The 13,326-nt window shown below is 39.0% G+C and overlaps 1 protein-coding gene across 1 annotated transcript in view; it reads left to right on the forward strand.

Annotated features, from left to right (window-relative positions):
* Window positions 1–13,326, forward strand: part of SLC13A1 (solute carrier family 13 member 1) — a 79,158-nt gene that overhangs the window by 2,536 nt on the left and 63,296 nt on the right. The window contains exons 2-4 of the mRNA XM_075208939.1: window positions 6,138–6,266; window positions 11,046–11,182; window positions 13,092–13,279. Coding sequence (XP_075065040.1) covers window positions 6,138–6,266; window positions 11,046–11,182; window positions 13,092–13,279 — 454 coding nt within the window. The remainder of the gene's footprint in view (window positions 1–6,137; window positions 6,267–11,045; window positions 11,183–13,091; window positions 13,280–13,326) is intronic.

The raw sequence follows: 13,326 nt of genomic DNA on the forward strand, positions 1-13,326 counted from the left end.
TTCTCCATGTAGTGCTGGATAGCGGTAGATGGTGGTCTGTAGGCACATATTGTACATACAATTATTACACACTTATGCCCTACAAAATATCACTAATATATAAACACATGTTTAATATGATAACACTTTCAAAAACCTCTCATCTGATGTAATATATATATATATATATATATATATATATATATATATGTGACACCCAAAAAGTTCTTTAAGCTAACCAGCGCTTAATAAAAGTGACCACAGTGAATCATATAGAAAATTTATACTCAATGTAATAGGCAGCTCCCCAGTCAATCAACACCTGTCTGCAAGTGTTAGACCTAAGAGATAAAATACAAAAAGACAGTGTGGCGCCCCCTGTCTTTTTGTATTTTATATATATAAATGCTTAGCGGCGTCTGTGTGTGTGTGGGGAAAAAAAACCAAGTTGCAGCGCCACCTGCTGGGCAGAGTTATACACTGATCTACTAAATTCTTAGTGTGTGTGGGAAAAAAATTCAAAAAGGGCTGAAATTTGTTAGGGCTCAAACTCATTTTCGTGAGGTAATTTTACCTCATGAACACACATGTGTAGAGGCGTGCGTTAGTGTGTGTGTGTGTGTGTGTGTGTGTGTGTGTGTGTGGAAAAAACTATTTTCTCAGAAAGGGCTCATCCAATTGATCTGAAATTTGGTATACTGACATTATTAGACAAAAAAATTAGAATAGTCAAGTCAGTTAACTTCCATCATCCCCCCTTCCCCCCGTGGGAGGGGTAGTAAAGGCTAAATTTACGAGTTGAGGGCTCAAACTCATTTTCGTGAGGTAATTTTACCTCATGAACACACATTAAAAAGGCTGCTTGCGTCGGGAACTAACGCTCTTCCCCTGAGGAGGCCTGGGCTAGGTCCAAATGCATGACAAGAACCTTTTTAAGACCTTAAGTAGCTTGATTTGACTAGAATGCATGAGTATCATGCACAGGTTAACTTGTATGTATATATATATATTTATATAGATATATGACAAAAGTTGTAGTATAACTGTGTAGCCACATATGTGAATGAATATGTTAATTTATTAATCTCCAACAAGTTTTAAATCTAAAACAAGTTGACCTTAAACCTGCACTACTACCAAGTAAAATACTGGGGCTGCTCCATGCAGTCATTTTTCCCTGAGCTCCTCTGTGTCTCTTACCAATCACAAGCTGCAATCAACAGATGTGACTGATCCTAACACTGATACCCTCCCCTCTGCTAGCATTTAAAGACGTTAAGCTTAATTGATTTGTCAGTTCTGTATTACAAAACTATCAGAGCTCCGGTAAAAACAGCTGCATATAGGAGACCCAGGGCTCAGGTTACAGTGAGTTGCACCATAAAAAAATATTTTGCCTAAGTGGTAGTGTAGCTTTAAGAATGAAGTATGCATTGTCTTTACTGAGTAAGCTATAATTACTATCATTTAGCACATTTTTAAGCTGAGTGATATAGGATAAATTTAAGAATACTCTTTATATTTGAACATACAAACATATTTGCTGAGCCACAGGGCCAGTGCTGGGATCTCCGGGAACCCCCTGCAAAGAGTTGGCGCAGGCACCATGAAGCGACTTTGGAGCCTCACAGTGCATGCGCCGCTCCTCCATACCCCCATACCAGACAAGGAGAACAAAAGATACAACACTATCTTTAATTTTTCATACAGTAAAACAACAAGCTCTAAAACTGCACATTTTAAACAATAGGTCAGCAGATCACCAGTGTCAATAGGAGTCTCAGCAATGTTCCCTACCCACCGTAGCCACGCAAAACTTCCACAGGCAAAAGTGTCTGTCAACAGAAGGACCAGTAAGTCCTGGTATCTTGCAATAGCTGGTCGGTTATATCATACTTCCATTGTGATTTTAATTTTATTGTATTTTACTGTATTTTAATAAATGTTTGAAATTAACTATTGACCTTATGACATCAATAGAATATTAGATCTGCACTTTTGATAAATCAATTGATGAGCGCCCAGCATTTAAAATAATTTGGATTTTTTCTAAAGGGAGGGATACCCTTAGCAGGTGCAGCTCTCACAAACCTTGGTAGGAGAGCGCGATTCCACATTATAATATATAGCTGGTCGGTTCGCCAACTCTCCACCAGCATGGTGTGGCTTTGGGTATCAATTTACCCACTCCTGTGGGCGCACCAATTTGTCCAAAGCTTGGCGAGTATCTCCCAATGGAGTGAGGTGATGACAGGTCCCAAGATGGATAAACAGCCTGCTTCCCCAGGAACAGGACAGCGATGATGGTCTCCTGGTAGAGAACAGAAACTCAACACCAGACAGCCCTACACCTTCCAGGAATCAATCCTCAGAATGAATACTCCCTCCTGCCTGGAGTGGCTCCTTATATATACAGATTCCCACTGTGTTTTCCCCTCCATGGGCAATTTCTTGGGTCTCTCCTTCTTAAACATTGGTGGGAGCTGGGCAAAGGAGATGAGGTGGGAGTGGAGATGAGCTGGCCTTCTACAGTGGCTCCCCTGCTGTGTCCCTGCCATAATGTCTGGGCCAATCCTGTGGAAGACAATGGGTAATACTTATCTTTTCCCACCTCCAGATCTTGGATAACACAGAGTGCTTCCTGAAATTAACGTCTTCGATTTTGTTATGTGTCACGACTTCTAGCCGTTCCTCGCTTCCTGTCCCTTCCTTCTTACTCCCCATATTTCTGCAAAAGGTTGGGTAAGTCTTAACGGTGACGAGAACCCCGACACGCTTGACACCTACACATAAATTCCAATTTGACCAAAAAACGAATACAATATAAACAGACTTACCTTCAAACCGAAGATCCACATTTCCGATGGCAGCGGCATGCTGACAGCCAATCATTCCGAAGATCCAGCTGTCGGGCAGTTCAGTTTCATGTCAGTGCGCCCTACATTAATGTTAATTTAAAGCGGCTATGTGTGGACCCCGCAGGCTTAGTCTTTAAGCACTTAACCTGCGTGGTCCAGACATTGCCGAAATCTGGATTTTTTTTGTAGTGTCGGGGTTCTCATCATCGTTAAGACGATTACCACCGCTGCAAAAAGTTTCCCCCCTGTCCGCCAGGCGCAATTTAAGAACTGGTCCCAGGGTGACAGTCCATGTAATCGCTGCAGATTGACGGGCCGGTGAGAGATGTTATCTTAGCAGTGTGGCCCGGTTCCATCACACACACACCCATATATATATATATGTATATATATATATATATATATATATATATATATATATATATATATATATATTAACAAAGGGAGGCATTTAGTTGACAATATGCAGAGAAAGCATGCAAACAGAGCAAAACATTGGTGCAGTTATGCACCTAGAGTGATGATAACCAGACTTATGTGTGACAAACAATAGTTTAAAGTTTGGTTACCTTACTTGGTTTGAAATGTCCTTCCTCTCAGCAACCAGACATGGTATGTCTGTGTCAGTGCAAATAGAACCATTGATGGGAGCTTCCTGCTAGGGCTGTGTGAGGAGTGTCATGTATAAAACCTTGTTTGTTTCATTGTTCAGGGAGAGCAATGCTGGGGAAGCTGGCTGGTCTTCAGAGAGCTGGTCTTTGTCTAGCTAGCGTTTAGGGTCTCCAGAATCTGTGTGAAATTCGTCTGGTGTCAAAACATTTACCATCCTGACAATAAAACTGCATAAAAGGAAGAAGTTGTTTGCGTGTGCTTCAGCAGTAGCGGCTCTTGCCACTATATATATATATATATATATATATATATATATATATATATATATATATATATACACACACACACTGAGGGGCATCCTTATTATTATTATCTTCTATTTATAAGGCGCCACAAAGGGCCTCAGCACTGTACATGACATATACAGAAAGCAGTTATCCATAACACATAACATAATACATGAAGAGTAACATACAAAAACCAGACATACTGAATTAATAAAAAATACAAGTAACATGGTATTGCAAATTATTTATGGGACAGTGATTGAGAGTGATGATAGTAATCAGTGAGAAGTAGGACTAAGCTTAAGAAAACAGGGCTAGGGAAACAGGCCAAGAGGTACACAGGGTGTTGAAATATTAGAAGGAGAACACATGGAAAGAGGGCCCTGTTCGTGATAGCTTACATCCTAAAGAAAAGGGGGAGACACATATAGAGTGCGACCGACTGGGGGAGTGGGGGTGAAAATCAGGACAATGGAGTTAGGATGAAAGCTGATAGGTTTGAATAAAGAAATGATTCTTACGGGCACGCTTGAAGCCTTTTTCAGAGTAAAGGCTAACTTGATGGAACGTGGGAGATCGCTCCACAGCTGGGTAGCAGCCTAGGCAAAGTTCTGCCGGCGGGAATGGGAAGAGGTGATCAGTGAAGTAGTGAGTTGGTGTTCATTGGCAGAACAGAGGTCATCATCAATTAGTACTCTCTGGTGGTTGTTAAATTAAACAGAGGACAATTCTGGTGACAACTATGCAAAATTAAACAAAATCTTTTGGCTAGTAAAACAGAGCTCTTTATGGTAAATAGCATACAAAGCAAAATTCATTGGGGTGCCAATTGTACAATGCAGGGCCCATAGTGGTGGCTAGTGTACAAAGCAGATCCCATTTTGATGACTAATATCCAAAGAAGACCAACAAACTGTTGTCTACTATATATTAGAATTCCAAGCTTTGTAGGCTGGTGTATAGAAGACTTCCACATCCTCATGGCTAGCATATAGCAGATCACCAATCTCTGGTGTCTTATGTACAGCAGACGTCCAATCTCTGGTGGACAATATGTAGCAGTAGACATCCAATATCTGAAAGTTAGTGTATTACAAATCTACAATCTCTGGTAGCTACTATACAGCAGGCCTCCAATCTTTGATGGGTAGCATATAGCAGACTACTAATCTCTGGTGGCTAGTGCATAGTGACCTCCAATTTCTAGTGGCTCCTGTATAGCAGACAGAAAGAAATGTGGTACCAAAGTAAAGCTGACCTACAATCTGAGGATCCCAGGTCTAATACCCTGATTCCAACCATGTGTGTGCTAATTATTTTATTCCAAGTATTTCACATAGTTGTTGTGTTTTCGCTTATCATTTTTGCTTTACATTTAGATTAATATACCTATACATAATATACAAAATAACATATAAGGTTTAAGCTACAATTAAGTATCCAAGTAAATATTAGTGGTGCTAAATTATTGAGTGAACTGTACCATTAGTTAACCCATTTGAAACTAAACTGTATGAGAATGTTAACATAAAATCACATTACTCCAAATCTCCCCCATGTGCATCTCACATGCCCCTTAGACCTGCCCACACTGAGACCTCCTCCACATTCACTTAGACCTGTCCACATTCCACTGAGACCTCCCTTACACCACACACATGCCACCCAGTTATCTCCTCAGGCCACCCACATGCCAGTTAGACCTTCCCAAATACTACTCAAACTTCCCCAAAAAGCCCCATTCACTGGCTATACTAGTAACCTTTAGAAAACGTGCTTACTATGCTTAATATGCATGTGGTGCATATTACACTGCACTCCCTCCTTCTCCCCCTCTGATGTACTGCGTGACCTCCTTGCAGTCTGCGGAGGAAGCCACGTGACATGGAATCCATCTGCTCCTTTTCAGTCTTATTCTTTGCTTTATAAGAAGGCAGAGAAAAGTCACAGCAAATCACAAGGCTGGGGGCCACAGACAAAGACTTACCGGTTGCCTATTGCCCACCACTGCTTTAAGTTTTATAAATAGTTTTTAGTACTTTTAAATCACTGTAATATTATTCTTCAAATTCAATGCTTACTACATTGAATAACTGTAATTTTTTTTGGTGACAATCTACAAGGAATATGTAAATATTATTGAAGATTGAGGATATTTTTTGATCTGTGCAGTAGGACTAACTAGTTATTAGGAAGATAGATATTTCTGCAAATTTATTTATTGCAATATGGCTACAAATGAGTTGAGTAGTTGAACACAATATTAGACAAACTGCACAAAACAAAAAAAGTAGGACATGTAAAGTTACCGGACAGGATCATAGTGATTTGCAGGCTAAAAATGTCAGCCATAGATACATTCTGTATGTTTAACCATCATCCTATTTTTCTCTGGTTGCAGGAAGCAGAATGTGCCTATGTGCTGTTTGTAGTTGCTGTGTTCTGGCTGTCTGAAGCTTTGCCCCTGTCAGTGACTGCTTTTATCCCAGCTCTTATGTTTCCATTATTTGGGATCTTACCATCTAAAACAGTAAGTGCAGATTTTTCTCATTGATTATGCTGTCTGTGTTTCATACTGTAATTTATAATGATGTAATTTATGATTTATAAAAGTTCTTCAACAATGCAGCAAAACATTTGTAATACATTACAACTCGCCTGCTTTTTATGTACAGCATGGAATTAACAAAAGTTCACATAATGACAGCCTTTTCTAATAATAATTCATATCGCTAAAAACAATAGGTGACAAAAATATAAATGCAACTCTATGGAAACTAATACATCACATCACCACTCTTGTGTAAGTGCTATTGTCACACAATGTGGAATCATCTATAATGTTAACATAGCGATATTAGGTTTTTTTTTGTTTAAAAGAATTAACTGTTCCTCCCTCGCCTGACAGAACTAGAGATGTGCCATGGCCAGAAACAGAGCAATTCCTAAAAAAAATCCATCCTTTCCATGCTAATAAAGATCACTTGTCCAAGATGACGGCCAAGAGTGTTCCCCACCAGGGAGAAGGAGACCCATCGCAAGGAACAAAATAAAAAGTGTGCCACCTCGGTAATTCCAGTGACATTAACCCCTCTTCTAGAGTTGGTCTCAGGACACCTCACAAAGGGTTTATAAGGCAATTTACAGTAAAATTATTGGAGACAATGTACAGCATAAATGTCTTCAGATTTTATCCAACAACGTTCCTTCGGGCCATAGCCTTTCCAATCAACAGGAAACTGAAGCTTCCACTTAGAGATGAGTCTAAAATTTGCCTTACCTCAATTCATCAGAATCATGTGCAGCAATAGCTGGAGGAGAACTAGGAAAGAGTTAACAATAAGTGGCTTCAAAAGGAAAATAATAAACACAGTTGGAATCTGTAAAGTGCAAAGTTGTTTCAATTTGAAAACCACTGAATTAATGACTTGTAAAATACTGAATGGCCCATGTACCCTGGGGGAAATTTAATTCTAGGAAGATGTAGATGGAAATTTCAGTTTAAAAGTCATACGTTATTTCCAGGTTGTAAAAGGGTACTAGATGTCATGTCTTATATGCAAAAAAAACGCCAAGAAGACTTTGGAAGATTTTTTTTGACTGATGACCAAATTTGGGAGATAACACCCATACAAAATGAGAAATGCATAGGAAGAAGAATCAAGAAGCTTTGTGATAATGATTACTGTGAGCAAACTCAGCCCAAAGTAAGAGGTCTACCCAATTGAATTGATTGGCAGAAGAATAAATTCTTATCAAGGTTTCCAAATCCTGATTCACACTCTCAAATTGGATGTTGAATTTAGGAAGATCAGCTGCGGAGAAATTTTATTCAGAATCAAGACATTTACACAAGGATCTATAGAATTTTGAGACAAATTATATGCCTCTGCCTGAAAATGTTTTCCATGGACAGCTAAGTAAATGAAATACGTCTTTCACATATAGCTTGGCTAGCAATGGTAAGACGTTTTAATGGAATGAAGTGAGCGGCCTTGGAAAACTAATCCACCACCACCAAGAGGGTGTTAAAGCCCCAATAGTTTAGAGATATCCATTATAATGTCCATGGTGATATGGGAGCAAGGTCTATCATGCGAGGTAATTGAAATAGTGGACTGTAAGAGGCATGCTGGGGAGTTTAATGTTGTGCCCAAAAACAGGAAAGTGGTGATTAATTCCATAACATATTGCTGAAGGGTAGGCCACCAAGACTTCAGTAAATAAGACCTAGTGTCTTCTTAACTCCAGCATGGCCGGCAAAGCGAGAGGTATGGGCCTAAATCGAATTGAGTAAAGAACTAGGACCATCTAGCTTGACAGGTATCTAAGCATTTGCAGAGATAGCAGATTTTTGTGATCAGTGTAAATGGTTACTGGGAACTTTGAGCACTCCAGAAGATGCCTCCATTCTTCAAAAAACAATTTCATAGTTAACAATACTATGTCACCAATGGATTAATTTTTTGTGCTGGAGGATATTTTGGAGAGAAAAAGCCACAAGGGATAACTCTTCTTAGACAAGTGTCTCAACAATTGGAACCCACAAAAGGATTTGTGCTGACCCCCAGTCCTGTGTGGGAAAATTAAGTTGAAGCCAGGGAAATCCCACGATAATAGGGGAAGATACAATGGAATAATAAGAAATGAAATGGTCTCCATGTGCTTTGACCCCACATGGATGGTCAGTGGGACCATGTGGAAACTTATAATAGCACCAGGAAAGCTTTTTCCTCAATCAGAGTTGAAAAAAAATCAGAGGTTTTACTGGATGCATAGGGAGCGTTAATTTGGAAACCACATCATGGGCAATAAAGTTCCCTGGAGCAGCAGATTCTAACAGTACCAATAAGGAATAAAACCATAAGGATACTTAACGGTCCCTGAGATAAAAAAAATTGTTCCTTAGAATGGAACCTGTGTCAGGGAGACTCATCACGAGTCTGCTCCTTCTTTTGAGAATGCTCTCAGAACTATATGTCAATTCTATTACACATGTACATCAAGTCATCAATAGAGGAGTGTAATTCACGGGAGCCGAGTTCATCTTAAATTTACTAAGAAAGCCCTTCTAAGAAAGTGATCACCAGTGCATCATTGTTGGACTGTAGATCTGAGATGAGAATGCGGAACTGAACCACCTACTGCACAGCAAAATGGGACCTTTGGCGTAGGTATAGAATGCCGAGGCTGCAGACCCATATTATAAAACATCTTCCAAAAAGATTTAAAGAATAGAACGCTATTATGAAGAAGAGCGTCATTACATTTCCAGGGCTATCAGAATCCCACTCATGTCCAAAATTCAATCAGCTCCAGGTGCATCTTTATCATTGTTTTTGGAGCTGTCCACATATTAGAAGAAAAAAAAAATGCTGTCAATCTTATCTGAGATGGTGAGAAACAGCAATATTACTAACATGGATACACCCTTCAAATCCCACTTTGAGATATGTTAAAAGAAAAATATACTACGTATTCCACATGGACTTCATAGAGGCAAAATTACACATGGTGGAAAAATGTTTCCTACTTTAAGAATGTTTTGATAGTTCATTGAGTAAGTGAAATAAAACAGTTCTAAGGTATTTTGCAAACAAAAAATATATATATTAAAGGTGTCAGGAGACAATCCTCCTCTATACCCAGATGACATGGTGTTTTTTTCCCCTCTATCTCCAATGGATTGTTAGGTTTCAAGGTTACCTTAGTCAGTATTTACGCCGGCCTTCCTAGGGCGTGGAATCTAACGGCCCTCCCGGTCTTCTCCAAGAACCGCCGCAAGGCAGGGTGGGTTTTGCTGCCGGAGAACCGCAGGTCGCGGCCCCCAGGTTAGCCTACTGACGTAAGGAAAGAATTCTATGAGATGGACATGTAGAGGCACGGTCAGATCCACAGAAGGATAGATAACTGAAATTACTAACCGTATATTCAGAAGGTAGTAGTCTGGAGTTGAGACTGGTGGAATGCAGGAGTCAATCCGCGGTACAGCCCCAGGAGCAGAAGCGTAGTCCAGAATAGCCAGTTCGGTACACAGAGATCCGTCCGTTTATGCAGTATCAGGGATAAGGCAGAAGAATAGTCTGGAGGATTGCCGGTTCGGTACACAGAGATCTGTCCGTTATGCAGTACCAGGGATAAGGCAGAAGAGTAGTCTGGAGGATAGCCTGTTTGGTACACAGAGATCTGTCCGTTATGCAGTATCAGGGATAAGGCAGAAGAGTAGTCTGGAGGATAGCCTGTTTGGTACACAGAGATCTGTCCGTTTTGCAGTACCAGGGATAAGGCAGAAGAGTAGTCTGGAGAATAGCCGGTTCGGTACACAGAGATCTGTCCGTTATGCAGTACCAGGGATTAGGCAGTAGAATGGTCTGAAGGATAGCTGGTTCGGTACACGGAGATCAGAAGTCACGAGGGAGAATACCAGGGAAGCCAAAGCACAGGAAGTGCAGCCAGATACAGGTAACACGTTGCTCTGACACCTACAGTGTGTCAGAGCAGGCCTGAAGTAGGAGTTTGAATTCCCCGCCCAGATCAGCTGACCTGCCGCCGGGAGCTACCCGGAAGTGCGGCAGTACGGAACGGAGGAGCGGCGATGACACAGGTAACCGCCGTGACATGGATCAACAATAGCAGAGAAGAGATCACCCTCAACTATTTTTCAAATCAATCTGGGATAAAATCAAAGAAATGGGTTTCATTGTTGCTAAACACAGACTATGGGGAAATACAGTTATTGCTCTATACATTCATAGCTCTACCTATAGAAATGGAATTGAAGAAGGACTGTTAACAACAATGTGACAACTATACATGCTCTTTATATAATAAAATAGTTTGTCATATGGTGGAGCATTGTTCTACTCGATGTGTGAATTCTGTTTATATGTTTTATTAATAATTTTTTTAAGCAAAAATATGTTTGGGATAAATAAAGCTCTGTTATGAGACTAAAACAATAATACATAACATGGGCAGACTGAATGAAGTAGTTATTCTTTATCTGCCACCAATAGTCTACGTTTCTATATTTCTATACTGGTTTTATCGAGCATATTTCAACTAAAGATGCTTCTAAAACCAAATATTGACATTTCAAAGTGCTCATTATGGAAACACATATGACTTTATAGCTAATAATTCTGGATATAGAGGAACAGATGTTTTGGGAACTTAATGATTGTAAAAGCACTTAAAGAAACTTCCTAAAAAGTTCAGACCTACTTTGCTTGTGTTCATTGCTTAAGAAAAATATTCTATGTTTAGCCATGGCTATATCAGGCTGATCTTATATGTATTTTGTTTTCAGATTGCATCCACTTATTTCAAAGATTTTCATCTTTTACTGACGGGGGTGATTTGCTTGGCAACCTCAATAGAAAAATGGAACTTGCACAAAAGAATTGCCTTAAAGATGGTGATGTTGGTGGGAGTGAATCCTGCATGGTATGTTTTTACATGTGTACTATAGCAATAAACACATTTATAAAATATATTTATTATTTACAATGATATATAAAACTACATTATCACATAATAAGTATCTACCTTTGATACAAACACACAGTATATGAGTGAGTTGTAAGGATTGCTAATATTTACTATTTTCATGAGTAGTCTTATGTAGTACAATAAAAAAAGACATCCTACAACATGTCATATCATATAAGGAATAATATATAACATTATGCTGCAGGCATTGCTTTGGGTGTATGTATGTGAAACCACCCATTATTTTGTATTCTTTTGCCTCATGTGACCCGCTATGATTTTATATAGTTCATCTTGCCCAATAACTCATTAACACCTATTGTCATTACACATTCATTTCACTGCTCTGCCGATCCCTATTTTATTTTCTCGTACCCTTCAAAATTACTTAGTGAATATCATATAATTTACCTACAAAGCCTTCATAGCTCTATTCTAACTACATTATAAGCATTATTTGTAGGTAGTTCATTACATGTCTTAGACTTTTTGCCAAATAAACTAGATTCTTCTCTCTTTTGTGAATCCAAAACATTTCTAGAGCACCCATATTTATGCAATAAATTAATCATGTCAGACTATATTTTGCAGGCCTAATAAGTTTGTTCTATTTAGGTGTAATCCCAAAATGCTAATATAAAACCAGACTAATTATGAATTGACAAATTATCTTCATCCTTCCACCCCTACTATATTAAGCCTTGACATAGTTAACTAAATTTGAAGCCAGGGCAAATGGGCCAGCAAATTTATTGCAACCAATTTTCCAGCCAAACTAAGCTTTGTAGGGGTATGGCGATGCATATCACATAGCATCATATCTAATAATGGCCATCATATTATCTACCAATATGCTATAATCATACTGTCCCAATGACCAGCATGTTATAATTGTCTATACCCCATCACACTGTCTATGCCATAGCACCAACCTATGCTTTCATCACCCTTTGGCAACCTCATGTGCCTCTATCACTCTTTATCAGCCTGTGCTAATATCATACTGCACCATCCTCCTAAACCACTATCACACTGTACCAACCACTGCATCTGCTCTTGCCCCCATCATATTGCACCAGCTGTCTGCAGCCCACAAGTGACCTTTGATTTCTTCTCTCTCTCCAATATATGTGTAGGGAACTATAAGAATATGCTCTTAATGATTATAGCTCTGATACAGAGCATATAAATAAACTGTGCTATTGCAACGTTCAAAGATGTATTTTTCTATCATTAAACACTTATCATAATGGCACTGGGGTTTCCAACAAATGCTATATTTATTATAAATCTTTCCAATGGTTCCATGGCAGATGCATTGCAAGGAGGTGTGGAGTGGCAAGGTCACATTTTTCAGTTGCTGTGTCCTAGTGACTGTAATATGTCCAGTCCTGTATTATATTGATGCAGATTATTTTCCACAGAGTAATTAAAGCATTGACAGTCTTCATTTAAACATTTTGTTCTATTCAGGTTGTTAATGTGTTTTAAACCCAAATATTTTTAAAAGCTGGTGCATAGAAAATAAGGTGCTATGACCAATTTGATCCATTTCCTAAACTCTATTACAAGACATTGAGAAACAGTTTGGTTGGTATGAGTTACAGCACAATTATATACAGGTATATAATTATTACTTAAAGCATAAAAGTAATTTTTTTTAGCACATAAATCATAATTGTTTTTTACCACGCAGATATGACCTAAGTCTTAATGGGGATTTACAATGTAATAAAATAAGACAATTTAGAATCTATTAACTTAACCAACTAGTGCATTTGGTTCTTATCAGTTAGGATTTTTGTTGTTAACTATGCGGTTTATTTGCTAAATATATATTTCTTATTCATGTACTCTTTTACAGGCTTATGCTTGGATTTATGTTCAGTACTGGCTTCCTGTCCATGTGGCTCAGCAACACCTCCACAGCTGCCATGGTGATGCCAATAGTGGAAGCTGTAGCTCAGCAAATCATTAATGCCGAGGCAGAAGTTGATGCCATGCAAATTAATTCATCAGACGGCATTCACAATGAAGTATTTGAACTTGACGGTACATAAAATTTCCTACTTAACTAAAACCAGTCTGCATTTCTTGCC

Source organism: Mixophyes fleayi, chromosome 4, assembly GCF_038048845.1.
Source record: "Mixophyes fleayi isolate aMixFle1 chromosome 4, aMixFle1.hap1, whole genome shotgun sequence".
NCBI lineage: Eukaryota > Metazoa > Chordata > Amphibia > Anura > Limnodynastidae > Mixophyes > Mixophyes fleayi.